The sequence below is a fragment of the Sphaerodactylus townsendi genome, linkage group LG05, assembly GCF_021028975.2.
Source record: "Sphaerodactylus townsendi isolate TG3544 linkage group LG05, MPM_Stown_v2.3, whole genome shotgun sequence".
In the NCBI taxonomy this organism is placed as follows: domain Eukaryota; kingdom Metazoa; phylum Chordata; class Lepidosauria; order Squamata; family Sphaerodactylidae; genus Sphaerodactylus; species Sphaerodactylus townsendi.
In genome coordinates this window covers 8,442,101-8,464,273 of record NC_059429.1, presented here as the reverse complement: position 1 = coordinate 8,464,273, position 22,173 = coordinate 8,442,101, and the positions used below count along the sequence as shown (strand labels likewise).

Below are 22,173 nucleotides of genomic sequence, written 5' to 3'. Positions count from 1 at the left end.
CCCCTCCAGACGTCTCCTCTCCAAACTAAAGAGTCTAAGCGGCACCACCAACTCCTCATAAGGAGGTGCTCCAATCCTTCAATCATCCTGTTGCCCTTCTCTGCACTTTTTTTCTATCTCTTGATATCCTTTTGGGGTGTATGCACCAGAACTGAAACACAGTACTCCAAGTGCTAGAGTCGCACCCTTAGCTATATAAGGGGCATGACAATCCTTGCAGTTTTATTATCAACTCCTTTCCTAATTATCCCCAGCATAGAGTTTGCCTTTTTCACAGCTGCCATACATTGAGTTGACATTCCCATGGAACTATCAACTAAGACGCCCAAATCCCTTTCCTGGATTTGGTCCAAAAGTCCAAAAATCCAAAAGTCCAATTCTTCTTTGCAAGTGGGTTGGCTCCTGAAGACTCCAAGGGCTTGGTGAACAGGATTCAACATGATGAAGGTTTCCAGGAGAACTCTCACCCATTACAAACATAAAAAACCCTTAACAAGGCCTTGTCTCCTCCAAACTACATGAGCTCTGCAGCCATCTGCTGCTTTGAGTCTCCACCCCTTTCTGGGTCAACCCACTCTGAGCATGGGGGTTACACTAGCACCCAGTACATTAACGCCTTGGCGCTATATTACTGCAGGGAAGTCGCCCAAACTGGGGCAACAGCGTGCATGCCCACAAAAAGGGCACTGAGTGCCACCTCTGGCACGCGTGCCATAGGTTCGCCACCACTGCGCTACAAAATGCAATCTGGTTTCAAAACCATTTCACTCCCAGAGCATCCCTTCAAAAGAATTCTGGGACTTTTTTGTTTGCTAAGACTGTTGCCAGTTCCTTGAAAGTTTACTAATCTGGCTCCTTTAGCAAATCTGCAATTCTTGGTATTTGTTTTTGGCTTCTGGGCTGATCCCCCCCCCCCCCTTCCTTCTGTTTCAGCCTGAGGAATCCCTGTTTTGATTGGTCTTCTCCCTCATGCAAATCCAGGCTACCACGATTCTTTGATTCAAAGCGTGACCCTATTTTCCCACCAAATGTCCCTATAAAATATACTCGTTTTGCAAATGTACAAATGACACACATTAGAGCTGTAACTGCCATACAAATTGTTTATAAAATCTGTAGGATAATGCAAATGCATTTCTAGCCAACAGTGAGAAGCGGAGAACCAAATAAAAATATAGATTTAGATAAAAAGAAATGAAATGAAATGAAATGGGGAACATTTTATCAGCCCTGCCTTTTGATACGTCTGAAACCAGTTTGAATTTGTATTTCCTTGTCTTTCCTTTTCAACCATGAGGACTAGAATCCTGTGGATTGTATTTTTAAAACAACTTAGTGTCCCAATTGCATTGGCAGGAATCTCTTTTAAGAGCATTTGTGCCGGATTTCCTAGTATCCATAATGATGGGAAAATACCTTAAAGAGAAGTGAAAAATGAAGAAAAAATAAGAAAACTCCGTGGGTTCAAAGTACTGAATTGACAGTGTTTTTTTAAAAAAAAATGTTTCAAGTTGTTCCTTTTATTCTTTTAATCTTTCAGTTTTGTTCAGGCGAGAGTATTGCATTAAAAGTCACAGCCTATTGTGGCACAGTCTAAACGATTCCCACTATTCTAGTTGGGACTCCAAAATATTACATTATGTCTGTGGTGGCGAACCTTTGGCCCTCCAGATGTTATGGACTACAATTCCCATCAGCCCTTGCCAGCATGGCCAATTGGCTGATGGGAATTGTAGTCCATAACTATCCTGGAATTAGGATTACATCTCATCTCAACAGCCATCTAACTTTTAGATATGTTTCCACAAACCATGATGAGGCCCAAATACTTTACATACTAAAACAAAGGAATTCTGGTGATGGAAAAACAAACTCTACTAGCCCACTCCATTGGTCCTTGTTCGCCACTGATTTATGGGATATCCCAGTCATCCTCAAGAGCACAGGTGTCAAACTCGTGGCCCTCCAGATGTTATGGACTACAGTTCCCATCATCCCCTGCCAGCATGATGCTGACAAGGGATGATGGGAACTGCAGTCCATAACATCTGGAGGGCTGCGAGTTTGACACCTATGCTCAAGAGCCTTACCAGATTATTTCTCTAACCTTACGTCCCCTGTTTTACGACGTGCTTTTATGCAGGCCCTTTTCAATATCCTCCCCACTGCAATAACACGTGGAAGATACCTTCGTATTCCACCACTTAAAAGGACCTGTCCATGTTCTTCAGTCACGTTGGAAACGACAGAACACATTCTATTGTATTGTTCCCATCACACTGACTTACGCAGCAATTTATTGAGCGATATATAAAACTCCAAAACCTGCTCTTTCCAACAGGGGTTGTTTAAGACTCAGAGGCTCATTCCAACTTTTATGCAGAATAATGCACTTTCAAACTGCTTTCAGTGCTCTTTGAAGCTGTGTGAATGGCCAAAATCCACTTGCAAACAGTTGTGAAAGTGGTTTGAAAACGCATTATTTGGCGTGTGCGGAAGGGGCCAGATACTCCTCAACTATTGTTGCTCTAAACGGACCGAGGATGTGGCAAAGTTTCTTGCTTTGGCCCTGAACAAAACTTAGTTAACCTGATTAGGTTTTATTCTATTTTCCTCCCCTTTTAATATTTTTATTTTATTTTAAATTATGCCTAATAAAGGTGATTGATTGATTGATTTTGATTGTTTGTTTGTTTGTTTGATTGATTTTGATTGTTTGTTTGTTTGATTGTTTGATTGATTGATTGATTGATTGATTGATTGATTGATTGATTGATTGATTGATTGATTGATTGATTGATTGTTTGATGGATGGATGGATGGATGGATTGCATTAAAAGTCAACAAAATGTTGGTTTAAAATGTCATCAGGACTGCAGCAACATTATTGACAAGTTGTGATTGTATCAATTATGTACTAATAATGTGATTGATTTTGAGGAACAATTATTTTGTATGGGTTTTTTTTTAAAAAAAAAAGCAAAAGGTTTTATGATTTTTCCGATGCACTGAAAGTTCTACATAGACCCACTGCGATTTTAAAGAGCAGGACTCCGTGCAATAAAGGCAGTGAAGTTCTGAGAGGGGATTTTGGTGTGTGTGTGTGTGTGTGTGTGTGTGTGTGTGTGTGTGTGTGTGTGTGTGTGTGTGTGTGTGTGTGTGTGTGTGTGTGTGTGTTTGTGTGTTGGGGGCATATGGACTATCTTCATAAAACCTTGCACTATGATTCTGCCCTCCCTTTGTAAAGGGGAGCAAAGCTTCTTAGACTATCTGCCTCACTTAAAGATACGTGTTAGGTACAGTCCACTGATTTGAGGTGTAATGGGCCTTCCACTAGAATATAGTCCTGAAGCGTAAATGAGAGAATTCATCATTCAATTTCCTAACACTACTGCCTTTGTCAAAACCATTATTGTGCATTGTAAAGCAAACCATTGAAACGCACTTTGATACAAAAGTGCTGTTTATAGGTTCATTGAACATCTTTCAAAATGGATGGGGAGGAACAGGGCTAGGTGCAGGCACTTAGGGCAGTGATGGGCCGAACCCTTTTTGGAGACCGCAAGTGCCCAAAACTTCGCAAACTCCCAAACCCCACTTCATTGAATGTAAAAGTTGCCAACACAGCAATTTAACCTGAGTACTGAGGTAAGGCCTTTGAATTAGAAAAATGGATTTGGCCTCTGAGGCTATGCATGTTAATCGGGAGTAAGCTTGGTGGTAGAAGGTGACTTTGCTTTGAAGCAAATCCATGCAATTATTGGAACGGGTGTAATCCGGCCGACTCCTAGGAGGTTTACTCAGGAAAGCAAGCCCCATTACAAGCAGCAAATCAGAGCTTACTCCCAGGTAAAAGGATTGCATCGCGTTAAGGTGATGAAAAATTGCCACAGTGGGGTTTTAAGCAGTGCTTAACAACAGGGTTACCCTACACTGCTTCCCCAAAGGAAACTAGGTCTTAGGTTTAATGCTAATAAACAAGCCCAGTGGCCCAGGCTAACTTAGATGTGGGGGGGGGGGCGATTTCTCCCACATACGATGAACTCTGTTGTCAGCGTGCCTACAGAGAGGTGGCTTTCGTGAGTGCCACCTCTGGCACCTGCGTGGTCAGCAGTAGGGTTAAGCCACATCACTTGCCCACAAGGCCCAGGTAAGCAGGAGCATTCTACCACAACCGAAGGTCCGCATGTTGGGTTCTAAATGGCAAGTTAGGAATATCAAGCAATCTTCTGACATCTTTTTGTGAGACAGAGTATACCTACTTGGCTTTCACTTTCCGTATTTCTTACTGTCCTTCTCTCTGTCTCTCTTATGTTCTCCTTCTCAACTATGCTGTTCTCCAGGCTGCGCCTTTGTTAAATTCCCTCCTTCCTACACACGGGAGGCCTCAAGCTTCGCAATCCGCCCTCCACGGCAGGTAGTTTCTCAAACTATGCCTGTGAGTAAGAGTCTGAGGTGCTGCCATCTTGTGGGTGGCCTTTCTCCAGGGTTCTGTGCTGTGTCAGAATTTGCTGCTCCCCTAAGGCTATTAGAAGCCAGCCAGGGTGAACAACCAATTGGTGGGTTCTGCACTTGAGCTAGAGGCGTAAGCTAGAGTGAGTATCATTCTCTTTTCCCACAGGATCGTAGAGTGGTCCCTTTCTCTATGTGTTCTGTTGAATCAATCTGCCACTCACCTGAGGTGAGCAGAAACCAGCCAGAGGCAGCCTTCCAAGTGATGGGACAGAGCACAACTAGGGTGACTACACTGGCACAATTCTGTCCAATCCCCCAATGCTGGTGGCCTTTTCCTGAGTTCCTTTCACTGAATCAATCAGCCACTGGCATGAAATGAGCAGCCATCAGCCAGAAGCAAATACCCCAGTGATTGGTAGAGCAGCACTAGGGTGGCTACATCAGCACTAGGGTGGCTACAGTTCTCTTGTAGACTCCCATAGGGATGTAAGACAGAGAAGCTGCATTAGTGCTGTTTCTAGAGTGTTTTCAGTCCCCCACTTTACCACGATGTACATTGTCCAATCAATGCTTCTATGTTTCAGTTTTGTGCTTCTCTGAGCCTTCTATACTCCATCTTTTGAAGATTAGCCCCCCCCCCAAAAAAAAAACTAAAGAAACTCACAGAAATGGTGCAGAAAAAAACAGATGAGGAGCAGGGAGTGGGCTCAGAAAATGGCGCTGAGGAGAAAGTTCAGAGGAGGCAGAGAGGCATCGGAAACGTCTTGAAGAAATCCCACAGGCAAAAGAAACTATTTTGGAAACGTTTTATTTTGGAAACGTTTATTTTGGAAACGTTTTAACTCAAGAACGGTTTTAAAATGTTTTGAGGCTGCAAATAAAATATTTTGGGAACCAAAGGGAGTAAAAAAAACATGTGGAACTCCATGGAGGAAACGTTTTGTTTTCTGCCTCAAAACGTTTTAAACGGTTTGTGCGGAAAGGGCCACTGTCGGCGTTCAGGTGGCAGCTGAGGACAGGACTGCATTTGACCGACTGAGGTTTTCTTTATTGGCAGTCCTAACTGGAGGGTTTTTTTAATTGTTCCTTTTTATGGGTTTTTATCACTGTTATCTTGTGAGTGTTTTTTTTTAAATAAAACATTTTATTTATATTGTCAGCTGCCTTGAAGAAGAAGAAGAGTTTGGATTTATATCCCCCTTCTCTCTCCTGCAGGAGACTCAAAGGGGCTTACAATCTCCTTGCCCTCCCCCCCTCACAACAAACACCCTGTGCAGGTGGGGTAGGTGGACTGAGAGAGCTCGGAGCTTCCATGTGACGGGCTCCAAGGTCACCCAGCCATGGCAGGTGTGTGGGAGTGTACAGGCTAATCTGGAATTCCCCAGAGGAAGCCTCCACAGGCTCAGGGTGGCGGAAGCGAGGGGAATGTCAAAACCGGCCCTCCTCCAGATTAATAGATACCCGCGAGCTCTTAACCCTCCCCTGCCTACGCCACCAAGCTGTTCTGTAGTGCTTTGAGTCTCCCCCTGCCAGGGAGAAAGGTGGCAAGTAAACATTTTAAGTAAATAAATAAAACCTGCTCTTCTGCTCCCCTCTGACACTGAGCTTTTTAGAAAGGGACTTCCCTCAGTATGGGTGCCTCCAAGGGTCTGCTAAGCTTTACCACTCATTGCACCGGCTCTTCCTCTGCCATTCATAAGCGTCCTTTGGCTGCTTCTGCTCTACAGCAGGGTCTTCAAACCTATGGTCCCTCCAGATGTTCATGGACTCCGCGATTCCCATCAGCCCTGCCAGCATGGCCAAGTGAGTAGGAGCTCATGGGGATTATGATCTCTGAACATCTGGAGGGCCATAGTTTGAAGAGCATAACTCGCGGCCCTCCAGGTGTTATGGATTATAGTTCCCATCATCCCCTTCAAGCAGTAGAATCATCGCGCTAGTAAAGGGCAGTCGGTGGATAACTTCGCCTGTGCAGTCCAGTTCAACATCTGCGAAACGGTGTCGCGAAGCCATTGACGCCTCTCTCAACATGCCTTAGAGCAGCTGATAGCCTATTACACCAAAGCCTTCCCCCCTCAGGGGTCTGCAACCCTACTTGGCTCTCCGAGAGATGTTAATGGACTGCAATTCCCACTCAGCCCCTGCCAGCATGGCTAAGTGGTAGGAATCATGGGGACTCGCCAGATCTCTGAACATCTGGAGATTATAGTTTGAACCCCCCCCCCTGCTCTAGGAGCCAAAGTAAACGAGGTAAGCGGTGACTGCGAAGAATACACAGTAAACTGACACGCTTCTCGCTTAAGGGCTCGTGAACTCCTTGCTGACGCTGGTCTCCTCTCTCCATCCCATTGCTCCTCTTCCCTGCAATCCTGTCTCCCCTCCCTCCTGGTGCAGAGGCGCTTCCTCCAGCCTTGTGGGTGAAGAATTTGCCCGACCACTCTGGGATAAGTGGAACGGACTCTTCGCGGATGCAGCAAATGGTGGGGCAGCTGGGGATCCTGACGCCGTCGCTGGCTTTGCCGTTCAGCACATACAGCACCTATGCACAGGCTGTGAGTATTCACCAGAAGGCAAGATGGGGCAAGCCCGTGACAGCGGCTGCGCACGGTGCTTCACGCTCTCAAAGCTGAAGTCCCAGAGGAGGATCTCAAACCTCCCTCGTGGCTCTTTTTCTGACCGTTTGACCATTGGCCATGGAACAATCCACCCATTTGTTCCAGAAACAAGGGAGCCTCTTCCTAAAGCAATGTATCGAATTCTGCCTCCCTTTGGGAATCATTTTTTGTCAAACTGATAGATCACAGGTGTCAGGCTTCGCTGACCCTCAAAGAGGATGTTATGGACTACAGTTCCTGACTTTCATCCCTGCCAGCATCGTGCTGGCAGGGGATGATGGGAACCTTCAGAGTCCATATAACACATCTGGATACACCATTTAGACCTGGACAACCTATGTGGGATAGATTCATAACCCCTCAGGCCTTACAACATACGGTCTCTTTATTTCTATTTACTCTGCCTACTTCTAATTTCAATTTCAATTTTTACTCACTACTCTTAATTGCACTCTACTACTCTACTTCTACGCATTGCTCTACTTACTTGCACTTACTTCTACTTCTACTTACTTACTTACTTACTTACTTACTTACTTACTTACTTATTTATTTATTTGGGTTTGGCCAGACCCATAAAGGCCAGTTAGCACATTATATTTTTTTTCCAGGTGTACTTCAAATATTGTTTTTAATGTAACGCAGGGGTCCCCAGCCTTTTTGAGCCTGTGGGCACCTTGGAAGTTCTGACACAGTGTTGTGGGTGCAGCCACAAAATGGCTGCCAAGGAAGGCGGAGGCAGCACAAAATGGCTGCCAAAGAAGGCGGAGGCAGCACAAAATGGCTGCAGCAGCTTACCTTCAGTCACACAGTAAAAGCCTACAGCACAGTGGGCGTATCGGGGGGAAATGGCACCCGGAGACAACCCTTCCTCTGGGTGCCCCCCTGCGCCCCCCACCCCCACCCCCATGCTTTGGAGGCGTGGTTTATGGGACACCGGGCCCCTCCTGCCAGCCTGCCCAGAGGCAAGGGCCATGCAGTGGGGTGGAGCTGGCTGCCGCTGAGCCTCACCCCCTGTCTTCCATGCAGGCCAAGCCCTGCCCCCTCGTACAGGCCGGGAGGGCCTGGGGAGGCCAAAAGCCAACCTGCGCGGAGGCCAGGGGCGGGGCTCGGCAGCGGTGAGCGGCCTAGGTAGGCACCGCGGCCACCCACTGCCGAGCCCCACCTCCCTGCAAGCGGGGCTCTGGTGTGCAGCAGGGGCAGACGCCTTTTGGGGGCACGACCAAAAGGTGTGCGCCCGGGGACATGGGGTGACCCATGTAGGCAATACGCCTCTGGGGGTGAACATGCAACCAATTTGGCGCATACAACGACAAGCATGCCTCAACCCACTGAACTGTGGTCCTGATCAGGATCGGGCCCTTGCCACATTTTTAAATCAAACGGAGGCAGTGTCTCCATGGCAGGCACAAAGGCACTGTTACATTTCGTTTGGCCCTGGGTCAGTGGTGGGATCCAAAAATTTTAGTAACAGGTTCCCATGGTGGTGGGATTCAAACTGTGGCGTAGCGCCAATGGGGCTGGGCGGGGCATGACGGGGGCGTGGCCGGGCATTCCTGGGCGGGGCTGTGGCAAGGACGCAGCCGCTGCGCCGGTCCTTGGGCGAGAAACGAATGCACGCAGGCGCAGGCTGCCACGCATGCAGGTGTACCTCCTGCTAGACTGCTCCAAGTTCTGCGCGCTACTGCTGAGAGGAGGGGCGTAACGAAGGCAAAAATCACGTGGCAAAATCACCAATTAGTAACCCCCTCTCGGCACACGCAAATAATTAGTAACCTACTCTCGGGAACCTGTGAGAACCTGCTGGATCCCACCTCTGCCCTGGGTGAATGAAGAGCATGGCCACTGACCCAAGGCGAACGGGCTGCACATCTGCTCAGATCTATTCCCGCTTTTGGGATTGCCTATTGTCGAGCCCCGATGTTGCAAACCGGTGGCAGGGCTGAATCTCGCCGCTTTCGGGGCCAAAAAGGAGCCCTGTTGAAGGGGAGTACACTTGGTTGAAGCTGTCTTGCTACCAGATTCCTCCCTCCCTTTAAAAAAAACACTGTCTGGTCCTCTCCTGTTCCTTACAAAATTTCACACCATCTCTCTGCGTGACATTCTTGATGGTGAGAAGTGACAGGAGCAGAGGGGGTGGGGTCAGTTAGGGCCTCCTTCTGGAGAAGAGAGGAGAAAGACAGGGAGAAGGAGAGTGAGGTCACGAAGGGATTTCTTCTTTTTTTCTTCTTTGTTGTGGAGCAGAGTTAGATCTGTGTAATTGAATGTCACACTTGAGAGCACTGGCCAGTTTTTTTTGCCACGGGCTGTGTGTGCATGCGTGGACACACACGAGGAGCTAATTTCCCCTTTCTGAAATATTATTTTTGAGGGGCTTCACGGCTGGCTCAGGGCTGCAGCCCGAAAACGTTTTCTCTGGGGCTCCGGGAAGGGCGGCGGAGTGCTGTCGTGAGATTTGCTCGGGTGTGTTTGTGTACGTAAGAGAACCTTGCGGTTCACTCCTGGGGACAAAGTCCCAACAGTGGCTTCTTGCACTAGCTAAAATAGCTTTTAAAAGAGAGACTGGCAAATTCAGGGAGGATATCGAGTACAGGTTAACCGTTAGCGGTGATGGAGCCTCCATGCGCAAGGTCACATGGAGGAACTACAGGTCTGAGGAACTGCAGTTCCCAGGAGACTTTGGGGCCCTGCAAGGTCTCCTTGGGAAGTGAGTAGTTCCCCATCAGGTATCGCTTTCTTTAGCCTGGAATTCCTGAATAGGCGCTTTTCTTTCAGCCTCGGAAAAAAAGTCTCTGTTAGGAAAAGGAAAGGAACTAAGTGTGGGAAGGGGGAAGGGGAGACGCTGCGAGGGGGCAGGGCGCCACGGGGGGGATTGGGGGGTGGGAAATATAGACTGCGAACCAGGCACAGTTTGGCCCAGCTACGCCTCTGGGGCCTTGGCTTCATTTGGGAGACATCTCTCTGCATGTACATACACACACTTGGCCTGAGGCAAAGTGGGACTTTCCCTGGCTAGTGTTGCCCAATTCAAATATTCTCTTGTCCAGTTCAGCAACGACCACGGAAAAGGAAATGAACATTGCCGGAAGGTCGGTTGGAAGCGCCCTCCTCCCTGCCTCATCTCCGGCCTCTACATATATATTTATTATGCTTTATTATGACTTTTGCAGCTGATGCAGCAGCAGACAGTCCTCTCGGCTTCCCACGGCAGCTTCGTGAGCCCCAGCCTCACCTTCTCCCCGTGTCACATCCAGCAAATCGGCACGGTCAGCTTAAACGGCCTGCCGGCCACACCTATCACTCAAACCTCAGGTACGCATCTGTGTATGAAGGCAATGGGGGAGCTCACGGGTTGGAGCGTTCCCATATCGGATAACAATATGAGTTTGGATACCTGCCATGAAGCACACTGTGAAACTCTTAGCCAGTTTTACTTCCCCCCTCCTCCTCCTCCTCCTCCTCCTCCTCCTCCTCCTCCTTCTTCAGGAGCAGCAGTGGCGTAGTGGTTAAGAGCAGGTGCATTCTAATCTGGAGGAACTGGGTTTGATTCCCCGCTCTGCCGCTTGAGCTGTGGAGGCTTATCTGGGGAATTCAGATTACCCTGTGCACTCCCACACTGCCATGGCTAGGGTGACCTTTGGGCTAGTCACAGTTCCCCTCTGGGAAGCTCTCTCGGCCCCACCGCAGGGTGGTTTTTGTTGTGAGGGGGAAGGGCAAGGAGATTGTGTGCCCTCCTACAACAGAGAAAGGCAGTATAAAATCCAACCTTCCTCCCTCCTCCTCCCTCCCTCCTCCTCCCTCCACCTCTTCTTCCTTCTCTTTCCTTTCTCTCTCCTCTCCTCTCTTCCTTCTTCTTCTCTCTTCTCTTCTTCTTTCTTCTTCTCTCTTCTTCTTCTTCTTCTTCTCTCTTCTTCTTCTTCTTCTTCTCTTCCCCAAATGCTTTTTTTCCCCAAATGTAAACTATCACCCAGAGGTGGTAGCTGCAATGGGGGGACATCTAGGGGTATCTCGGCTCTTGAGCCACCATTGCAGTCCAATGAGGGAGGCCCCCGGGTGCTCAGTCCATGCCTGTCAGTGCTTTTAGATGTCTTGGCTGTGTGGGAATTGCAAATGTTTCCTGTAAAGGCTTTCCTGTTTCCCTCTCCTCTCCCTGGCAATTCCCTGGCGCCAGCCCTCCTGCAGGAAGGTGCGAACGGTTCCCAGGTTTCTTGAAGCTCTGTAGTGCAAATGTTATACACTTTGTGAAACACGTTTGGTGGGAATCAAATGGGGGGGATTGAAGGATATAATTGCTGGATCTAAGCGGGAGAGCTTAGATTCAGCTTTCTCTGTTACTCTACGCGTTGTAGAAATAAACTGCTTTAGGACTTTCCTACGGTCTCTGTTATTTCAACGTTCGAGAGCCTGACACCGGGTGCAGTTCCCCCTCCCTTTGTCACTGTAACATCCTAAAGACATTATATTTGTGCTGTGCGGAATCTACCCACGCCACATCTGTCAGCATGCTCGCTTTCTTTTTCTCTGGCCTGCAGGCTTACAGTCTCCTCCCCTTTTGGGAACAACTGCAGTCCCCGGGCTGGTCACGCCGATTGCCAACAGCTTCACCGGAGTGGTGCCTATCTCTAATGGCCATCCGACCCTGGAGGCAGTTTATGCTAATGGGCTCATGCCCTGCACAGGTAAGACTAAGCAGGAGAAAAAGGCAACCGGCTGGGTGAAAAAGGATTTGTGTCCCGGGAGGTGGTCCTGCAGGGCGGCCAGCGTGGTGTAGCGGTTAAGACCAGGTGGATTCTAATCTGGAGAACTGGGTTTGATTCCCCACTCCTCCACCTGAGTGGCTGAGACTTATCTGGTGAACCAGATGTGTTTCTGCACTCCTATGTTCCTCCTGGGTGACCTTGGACTAGTCACAGTTCTTTCATTATGAAGGGTTGCTGTTTATCTATCCCTCTCCAGGATCGGGTTTGTCCACACTGTAAAAACCAAGTGGAGATTCTTGCTCATATTATACTTGACTGTCCGAGATACGTGGGTGTGGCGAAACAGGCTTGCCTATGGCTTGCAGGCCCTATTTCGCCCTCTGACCTCTCCCAGAGTTGCCAACCTTCCCCTGGAGAGGGCTATCTTATTTCCAGGGTTCGCGCCACCCCCTGGTCAGTTTTTGGATTGTCCACTGGGAAGGACCAGGACTTCCCAGTCTCCTCTCACACTAGCGTGTCCAAAACAGGGGGAGCAGCGCTGCTGAGTACAGAAGAACAGTCCCACTCCCTGAAGTAAAGGCTTCCTCTAACTAAGTCAATTCTTTACAATAACAGAAGAATAACTTCTAGAGAGCTGCTTTCTGGCACAGCACCCCCAAAGATAACAAGGGAACACAAACTAGAAGAAAAAGCAAAACCAAGCAAGTCCCTCTGGCTCTTGTCGCTACCACACACCCTGCCTACTAGTTGTTTCCCCAGCAGGGTAGGGTCCTCGGCTTAAGTAGGTATTGCTTATGAGGAATGGCTTCCCATCATAGACTGGGCTCTAGCACCAATGGGCCTCAAGGAAAATGGCCGCTGCCTTCTCTCCCAGGCAGAGCTTCCTCTCCTCCTTCCCCCCCGAGACCAAAGTAAGATACAAAGAAGACCCCACCCACAGGGTCCTGGTTGGTTTTATCTCTCTTTTCTTCCCTCCCTTTTTTGGCTCCCCCTGATGTTGTTACCAGGCTCACTGCAACGTCTGCCCACCCGCTCTATGGTGCCTGGTTGGGGACAAAAGGGGAAGATAGGAAAAGAGGATGCGGGGAGGGGGAAAGCTTTATTTCTCCATTAGAACAGTGGAGTATTAGGGAATTTTACCCCTCTCTCCTAGCTTTAAATCTAAAAAAGAGAGATTACTTGACAATGATTCTGTTGTGGGGCTGCTGTTAAAAAATACAGACGTCGTGCTCTTGGGAAAAGTAGCAAAATTTCTTTTACAAGTGACAGAATGGAGAGCCTTGTTCTCTTAGGAAGTAAGGAAACATGGGTTTGGAAGAAGAAGAAGAAGAAGAAGAAGAAGAAGAAGAAGAAGAAGAAGAAGAAGAAGAAGAAGAAGAAGAAGAAGAAGAGGAGGAGGAGGAGGAGGAGGAGGAGGAGGAGGAGGAGGAGGAGGGAGGAGGGAGGAGGAGGAGGAGGAGGAGGAGGAGGAGGAGGAGGAGGAGGAGGAGAAGGAGAAGGAGAAGGAGAAGGAGAAGGAGAAGGAGAAGGAGAAGAAGAAGAAGAAGAAGAAGAAGAAGAAGAAGAAGAAGAAGAAGAAGAAGAAGAAGAAGAAGAAGAAGAAGAAGAAGAAGAAGAAGAAGAAGAAGAAGAAGAAGAAGAAGAAGAAGAAGAAGAAGAAGAATCCTCCAAAGAAAGAGAGCCTCCCAGGGAAGTCTGTTCTACCAAGGAACTGCTTTATCAGGAAAATCTTCCTAAGGGGGAGGGGTTTTTAAAAAGAGACGAGCATCTGTGGTTTAAATACCAGCTCTATTTGCCACCTCGAGGGCTAATTTTGAACGCTGGTGTGAAATTTCATTGCTGTTTTAGTTCCAGGCTAATTTTAGGACTTCCAGCTCCTCTGAGGCAGGCCCTTTTCCCGTTTCTTCTCAAGCTCTTCATTTTTTTTCATAGTCTTTATTTTGCAGTTAAAATAGTACAGAATAAGTTTTTTAAAGGTTTACAATACATGTGTCAATTAGTTATTACAATAGTTGCAAAAAAAGTAAAAAGTAAATTATTTTAACAATCTGTCACATATATATATGGGATAACCAAAATTTAGTCAAGCACCATCTCTACAGAAGGCTTCACGGCTGAGGATGTTGACGTTACTCGCTTATTCATTCTTTTTATATGGTGCATTTATCCCATCTAAAGGATGAAAAGACATTTTACTACCTGAGGCCTTCTCAGGCTTTGTTTTCTATAAAGATTTTCTATATTGGTGCATGATGTTTTCTAGGTCTTACCATTCATACAAGCAATTCAATATCCATGAATGAACTTTCAATTCTAATTCCGATTTTACGTCAATGTGTCTAAATGTATTTCTGGTCGCCACATCTCAAAAAGGATATTGAAGAGATAGAAAAAGTGCAGAGAAGGGCAACGAGGATGATTGAGGGACTGGAGCACCTTCCCTATGAGGAGAGGCTGCAGCGTTTGGGACTCTTTAGTTTGGAGAGGAGACGTCTGAGGGGGGATATGACTGAAGTCTATAAAATTATAAAATTATGCATGGGGTAGAGTCTATAAAATTATAAAATTATGCATGGGGTAGAAACTGTTGACAGAGAGAATTTTTTCTCTCTTTCTCACAATACTAGAACCAGGGGGCGTCCATTGAAAATGCTGGGGGGAAGAATTAGGACTAATCTCAGCAAGTACCAAACACTTCTTCACGCGAACTGCGTGATTACTGGTGGTTTGAAATATGCTGCCAGCAGGAGGTGGTGGATGGGCCACTAACCTGGGATGCTTAGAAACTCTTTAAAAGAAAGGGAGGCTTTGGACAGATTGATGGAGGAGAAGTCGATCTATGGCTACCAATCTTGATCCTCTTTGATCTGAGATTGCAAATGCCTTAGCAGACCAGGTGCTCGGCAGCAGCAGCAGCAGAAGGCCATTGCTTTCACCTCCTGCATGTGAGCTCCCAAAGGCACCTGGTGGGCCACTGCGAGTAGCAGAGTGCTGGACTAGATGGACTCTGGTCTGATCCAGCTGGCTTGTTCTTATGTTCTTATGTTCTTAAATAGATAAGGTTGCCAAATTTCTTTAAATTTCCCAGGATTGTCTCTCAAGAGCCATGTCAACTTGTCACAGTTCATAACTTCAAATAATTATTATTTTCCTTAAATCTCTCCTTTTCAGCCCAGAACCCTTCAGTAGCAGAGACTTTACATCCAGCGTTCACCGGAGTGCAGCAGTATGCAGGTACCAACCCCGAGTCAATTCTGTCCCTTGGTTTGTAGGGTGAGTTGTCATGATAGTGGAACTGCAAAATGAAACGCTTCCCCGGAACACTGTTGGAGACTCCTGGGGCAGTCGGCTTCTGCAAAAACTCTTGTCCCTTTGGCTTCAACTGTGATTTTTCTCGGAGCTTTCTCATATCCTCATCTTGTTGTCTTCCCTTTTTTCCTTTGCTTTCTCAGATACGGTCAAAGGTGGCCAGAGAAAGCATGAGTAAACACTAGAGAGGCAGTCAGTGGAAAAATGATGTCCTCTTCCGTACAACCATAACAAAACATTTTTGAGGCAGGAAATGAAACATTTCCTCCAAGGAATTCTGCACCGTCTTTAACCCAAAACGTTTTATTTCCAGTTTGAAAATGTTTTAAACGCATCCTCCATTTTAGCGATTCGGTGTGGTGTAGTGATTAAGAGTGATGGACTCTAGTTCGACCCTCCCCCCACACACACACACTTTCTCTCTTCCACACGAGCAGCAGACTCTAATCTGAAGAACTGGATTTGTTTCCCTGCTCCTGCACATGAAGCCTGCTGGGTCACCTCGGGCTAGCTGCGGTTCTCTCAGAATTCTCTCAGTCCCACCAACTTCACAAAGGGTCTGTGGTGGGGAGAGAAGGAGTCTGGAAGCCGCCCTGAGTCTTCCGACACAAGAGAAAGACAGAATATAAATGTAAATTCTTCTCCTTTTCTTCTTCTTTCTCCTCCTCCTCTTCTTCCTTTTCCTCCTCCTCCTCTTCCTCCCCCTCTCCCCCACCCCCTCCTCCTCCTCCTCTTAATCCAAACTCTTCTTTTTCTCTTCTGATTGGTCACAACATTGTGGGCAGAGGCCTTCCAGCACTTCCTTTTGCTTCGACGATCAAAAAGCTTTGTCACAAGTTCCATCTTTGCTGACTGTCCCCTTCCCTCTGAGTCTGTCCTGCACAAATTCTTCCTAAACCAGAAAGCCAAAGAAAGGACTCCCCCCCCCCGTGCAGTTTCACTTTTTCCATGTAGAACATAGGTGTCCAACTCGCAGCCCTCCAGATGTTATGGACTACAGTTCCCATCATCCCCTGCCATGCTGGCAAGGGATGATGGGAACTGTAGTCCATAACATCTGGAGGGCCGCGAGTTGGACACCTGTGATGTAGAACAATGAACAAGAGCCTCGCGTGTCCTTTTTGAAAGCCGTTTTAAATATGAGGCGCTCTCCTGTTTCCAGATGGACTAGCAGTAAAGCCCATTGTGTGGGGAAATGCAATGGGGTCTAGAAACGGGGTGTGGGGGAAGCAAGCATTTTTTCCCCGCAATGGGCTTTAACTGCTGCTTTACCTGCCCTCTCCCACCCCCCACTGATCAGCCTCAAGGATGTAATAGTTCCAGGACACTGTTGTTGGGGAGTGCTGAAAGCTGCTTGCGGGGGCGGCAGAACCAGGGGGTGGTAGAAGTAGTGGAGGGGTGACAGAAGCAGCGGAGTTTAGGTCAGAAGTGGTAGGGGGTGGGAGATGTGTAGGCAGGGTGTAGGCTAGGGCAGATTCCAAGTTTTCCGTTCCCCCCTTCATGGGCTCCCGCGCTACCTCCCCTGTGCCCCCCCCTGCACCCCACTTACCTTAGCCGACAGCGGGGCCAGGTAGGGGCTCCCGCCAGCGGCCTCCACCAGGCCAGGCAAGGCAAGGCAAGAGGGCCGATTTTCCACCCCCCACATGACCCCAATGGCGTTTGTCCAGAGCACCTGTCTCCACCCTGTCCCGTGGCAGCTACACCACTGCGTGTAGGCTACGGGAAAGGGATTGAGAAGGTTGCTGGCAGGGTTGGCATGGAGACAGCGTTCTCTGCCAGTGTGGTGAGCAGGTGTTCTGGGGTTTGTGGAGGGTGGGGGAGAAGGGAAGGGCGCTGGCAGGCCCGGCATGGAGGGTGCTTTCCTGCCAGGCAGGGCAGGTGTTTGGAAACTGGGAAAGGGCACGGGTGGGGGGAAGGGAAGGGTGCCAGCGGGCCCGGCTGGAAGGAGGTTTGGGCTGGGCTCCAGGGCAGCGAGCGGCAAGCAGCCGCCGCCCTGAAACTCAGCTTGCTCTTTTGCGCATGCATGCAAAGTGTTCCGATGCTCAACCAATGGGTGCACAAGATTGTCCTGTGTGCCCATTGGTTGAGGGTTCGTCATTGAGCCCAAAACAAGACTAAATTGATAATGGGTGTGTGTGTGTGTGTGTGTGTTAAAATGTTGCTTTAGCAGCCGCCACCATCTCTTTACAAACATAGTGATTGAAGGTAAGCTGGGGCGGCCATTTTGCAACTGATTTCGCCTCCCGCAGTAGCATTCTCGCGGCTGCACTTATCGCCCCCTGTCAGAATTCAGTGGGGCCCACAGGCTCAAAAACGTTGGGAACTCCTGGGCTCGAGGCTGTGAAATAATAATGGTAGCTAAGCTGGGCACCGTCTAGACCTGACTTGAAATCCATCTCGACTCTCAGCGCCCTGCCCTGTTTTCTCTTCCGCTCACTCTGCCTGTCCCGTCTTGCCCCACGCAGCCGTGTACCCAGCGACGACCATCACCCCACTAGCTCAGGCGATTCCGCAGCCCCTGCCAATTCTTCAGCACCAGCAACGAGAAGGTGAGTCTCCTCTGCTCAGTGGCCGGGGGGGCGGGGGGCGGGGGGCTGCAGAGTGCAGGGGCAAAATGGAGGACTCTGGGAAGACTTGGCAGTACTTCATTAAGGGGTCAACGAAGCGCCTCCATTCGTTGCCCCTGAAAATTTCAGTCATCAGCCTGGTGCGTGTGTGCAGAGGCGAAGCTACAAGGGGGCTGGGGGGAGGTGCGCGTTGCTCCGGGCATGCATCTGCGGGTGGGCAGCAAAAATTTCAGGTTTTTTAAAATTGTTTAGCGTTTTTCAGTTTTTTGCCTGCAGGGGACACAGTTTTTAGGCTAGTGGCACCGGAATTTCAGGGATTTTGAGGGGGACTCTCCTGATGATACCACCAAAGTTTGGTGAGGTTTGGTTCAGAGGGTTTAAAGTTATGGACTCCCAAAGGAGGTGCCCCATCCCGCATTGTTTCCAATGGGAGCTAATAGGAGATGGGGGCTACACTTTTGAGAGTTCATCACTTTCAACCCCCTGAACCAAACTTCACCAAACCTGGGTGGTATCATCAGGACAGTCTCCTAAAGAAACCCGGAAATTTTGATGCTGCTAGCCTAAAAACCGCGCCCCCTGCAGGTCTAAAACTGAAAAAACACTAAAAATACAAACACAAACAAACAAACAAAACGCAGATTTTGCACCAGGCTGCATTTTCCCTAGCTACGCCTCTGCGTGTGTGTACTTGGGCTTAATGGTGGGTCGTCTTTTCATTTCCCTCTTCCGGCTTGGACGGGGTTCTGCTCCCCCAACACCCCCTCGAATCCCAATGGCAGGACCTGAAGGCTGCAACCTCTTCATCTATCACCTCCCTCAAGAGTTTGGGGACAACGAACTCATGCAAATGTTTCTTCCTTTCGGGAACATCATCTCTTCCAAAGTGTTCATGGACCGGGCCACAAACCAGAGCAAATGTTTTGGTAAGCAAGGAAAGAGGGGGTTTTGTGTAAGTCGCCTAGGAGACCATTGTGGGGGGAGGGCGGCTTCTTGTGCACTGGTAGCATACCCCAAGGCTGCCCTATTGGGGCGGATACTACCAGCCTGGGGCCAGGGGCAGAACGAGGGGGAACTGCACCCAGGACATGCCTGCGTCCTCCACCCCTGCCATGCACCCGCCCACCCCAGCCCCTCCATGACCCAGCCACGCCCCTGCACAGGCGCGCTCCCCGTTGGTGCTACGCCACAGCCTGAGGCCATTTCTGGTTGGCAAAAAGGAGGCTGGGAAGAAATAAGCCTCCTGATTCCAGGGTGCTAATTCCAATCAGGACTGCCTGCCCCTGTGTTTAAGCAGTCACAACTCACAATACACATTTGATTGTGTGGAATCCTGGGAGCACCCAGGGAAAGCATAACGTTCCCATCTAGTGAACTGAACGCCTGCCGGGATTCAAGCCCAACAATTCTTATTTCCACAACTTTCAAGTGTCTATAGACCGTATTGCACCTGGGCTCACCTGGACTGGGAATGTGCCAGAGTTCATAGTGGATGATCCAGTGGTGTTTTCCCCAGTGGATCTTGAACCCCTTCTGCAAATATTTGTACCCCTAAAGTGGGACCTGCGAGACATTTCTATTGAGGATTCACTATGGATCCTCAATAGCAGCAGCAGTGGCGTAGTGGTTAAGAGCAGGTGCACTCTATAATCTGGAGGAACCGGGTTTGATTCCCCGCTCTGCCGCTTGAGCTGTGGAGGCTTCTCTGGGGAATTCAGATTAGCCTGTGCACTCCCACACACGCCAGCTGGGTGACCTTGGGTTAGTCATAGTTCTTCTGAGCTCCCTCAGCCTACCTCACAGGGTGTTTGTTGGGGGTGGGGCGTGGGGGAAGGAGATTGTAAGCCCCTTTGAATCTCCTTACAGGAGAGAATCCTGTATAAATCCAAACTCCTCCTCCTCCTCTTCTTCTTCTTCTCCTCCTCCTCCTCTTCTTCTTCTTCTCCTCCTCTTCTTTTTCTCCTCCTCCTCTTCTTCTCCTCCTCCTCCTCTTCTTCTTCTTCTCCTCCGCCTCCTCTTCTTCTCCTCCTCCTTCTCCTCCTCCTCTTCTCCTCCTCCTCCTTTTCTTCTTCTTCTCCTCCTTCTTTTCCTCCTCCTCCTCCTCCTCCTCCTCTTCTTTTTCTCCTCCTCCTCTTCTTCTCCTCCTCCTCCTCTTCTTCTTCTTCTCCTCCTCCTCCTCCTCCTCCTCTTCTTCTTCTCCTCCTCCTCCTTCTCCTCCTCCTCTTCCTCCTCGTCTTATTGAACTGGTGTTCCATCCCGGTGTTTAGGTTTTGTGAGTTTTGACAATCCATCCAGTGCCCAAACGGCCATCCAAGCCATGAATGGTTTCCAGATTGGCATGAAGAGATTGAAGGTGCAGCTGAAGCGGCCCAAGGATGCCAGCCACCCCTACTGATGGAGGTCTGTGATTGTGGTGGACTATTTGCTCCCACAGGTAAGGCAAGAACTTTTCCCTTTGTGAGCTTCTTCCAAACTTCTACTGGGTAGCAGAGAAAACAAAATGGTTGCTATGTAAAAGCGATTTCGTACGGACCCCTCTCTAGTGGATGTTTTCCAAACCCTTTAAGAACATAAGAAAGAGCCTGCTGGATCAGACCAGAGTCCATCTAGTCCAGCACTCTGCTACTCGCAGTGGCCCACCAGGTGCCTTTGGGAGCTCACAGGCAGGATGTGAAAGCAAGGGCCTTCTGCTGCTGCTGCTCCCGAGCACCTTTACATCCAGCAGTTCCATCCTGGGGGGCGGGGTGGGGAAGATCTTCCACAATTTTTTTTTAAAAAGAGGTTCTGCAGAATATAACAAGATAACTGATTTACCTGCTGAATTTCAAGTAAAGGTAATTGAGGTTGGCATATGTGAAGCTGGGCCTTCCAAATTTGTGATACACACTCAGTGACTCAGCCGCTACCTGTGGGTCTTCTGAGCACCTGCGGCACCTGGCCCTGGTCAGAGGGGCTTGTATTAGTCTCTATATAGTATAATTTAATTGATTAAATTTATATTACGATATTGTTTATTATCACAGCTGCCAGTTCTTTAGCTGGTTGTTGGCCTTTCATTACAATTCGAGCCTCACCCTTATATTACTAAATATGATTAGATATAATATTATATATTATTATATTATTTATATATATATAATATATACTATTTAAACTTATAATATAATAGGTAAGTAAGTAAGAGTCTTTATTTGTTAGCCATAGGCCTTTCAAATTACATAATAAATCTACAGTTTAAGACACAATCCATTTTAAAACCAAATTATATACACAAATGGTAAAACATGACCTTAAGGAATTTACCAATGTTCAGAACTTACATCTTATAGTTTGTTCTTTAAACTACAAACTTTCTGTGTTCGAAGTTTGGTAGAAAGAAACATAAATGTAGCTACCCTTTGTGTATCGTAGCGTATATATAATTAGATTAATAAAAGTACCTACTTTCTCAGAACTCTTGTGCGTGGGCACCATGCTGGGGACCCCTAGTATCTGGCAACTGACAGGCTCTGCAAGGGCTCAGGCACACAGATAGCTTCCCTACCCTGCGGCCTGAAAAATCCATTTTCAGTGGTGCTAAGCAAGATCCCACCTGCAATATGACGCTGCTTCATCACTGAGCCACTCGGCCTTCCTTGTAATGCCGGCCAACTTGCTCGGTTCTGGTAATTTGTAAGGAGAAGCAACCTCCCCCGCCTCCCGCCGCCCCCCCTGATGTTTTGGAGCGTGTACTGTGAACCGTTTTAACCTCTCCTCTCTTTATCATCTAGGTGAAAGTAACCTTCCTCTTCCACTTAATTTCTTTCGGTTTTAAAGAAGAGACCCAAAAACTATTATCCCCCACCTTTTGGGGGGGGGGGCAGGGGAGAAAATTCCATCTGCTGGGAACAAACCCCCCACCCCCTGGACATTTCAGGACCACGGACAGCCCCCCCAGTTAGGAATGGGGCACGCGGGCCAATCAAACGACTCGGATGCACCTCTCTGCAGCCACCAAACACTGACTTATATTTAAAATATATGTATATACATAGAAAATTCTATATATATGATATTGTTATTATATATATATATATATATACTATATATGCATATATAATATTATATATAATATTATATTATATATAATATATTATATATAATATATATATCCTATATATATATATATATATATATATATATACATATATATATATATATATATATATATATATATATATATATATATATATATATATATATATATATATATATATATATATATATATATATATATATATATATATATATATATGAGACAGTTATAGCTAATTCTATTTTTTTTTAAAAAAGTGGAATACAAAATCAGAGGGATCAAACTTTTCCTTCCCCTCTTCTTAGTGTTTGGTTTGGAGGACTGGGGTGAATCAAGGGCTGCAAGCGCCTCTGGATCCTATCTTGTGAAAGGCCCGCCTTTAAGATTTGGATGCTCGGTAATTTATTTGTGGCTTTCTGCAAGTACAAGGGAGAGAAGCGTTGTTGCTACGC

At 47.8% G+C, this 22,173-nt stretch overlaps 1 protein-coding gene across 1 annotated transcript in view; it reads left to right on the top strand.

Moving 5' to 3' along the window:
- The window catches only part of CELF5 (CUGBP Elav-like family member 5), a 108,763-nt gene extending 87,051 nt beyond the window's left edge, over positions 1 to 21,712 (top strand). The window contains exons 5-13 of the mRNA XM_048497758.1: positions 4,344 to 4,442; positions 6,850 to 7,007; positions 10,241 to 10,382; positions 11,603 to 11,749; positions 14,942 to 15,004; positions 17,545 to 17,628; positions 18,429 to 18,572; positions 19,914 to 20,080; positions 21,417 to 21,712. Coding sequence (XP_048353715.1) covers positions 4,344 to 4,442; positions 6,850 to 7,007; positions 10,241 to 10,382; positions 11,603 to 11,749; positions 14,942 to 15,004; positions 17,545 to 17,628; positions 18,429 to 18,572; positions 19,914 to 20,041 — 965 coding nt within the window. The 3' untranslated portion in view covers positions 20,042 to 20,080; positions 21,417 to 21,712. The remainder of the gene's footprint in view (positions 1 to 4,343; positions 4,443 to 6,849; positions 7,008 to 10,240; positions 10,383 to 11,602; positions 11,750 to 14,941; positions 15,005 to 17,544; positions 17,629 to 18,428; positions 18,573 to 19,913; positions 20,081 to 21,416) is intronic.
- Positions 21,713 to 22,173: the final 461 nt, after the last annotated feature.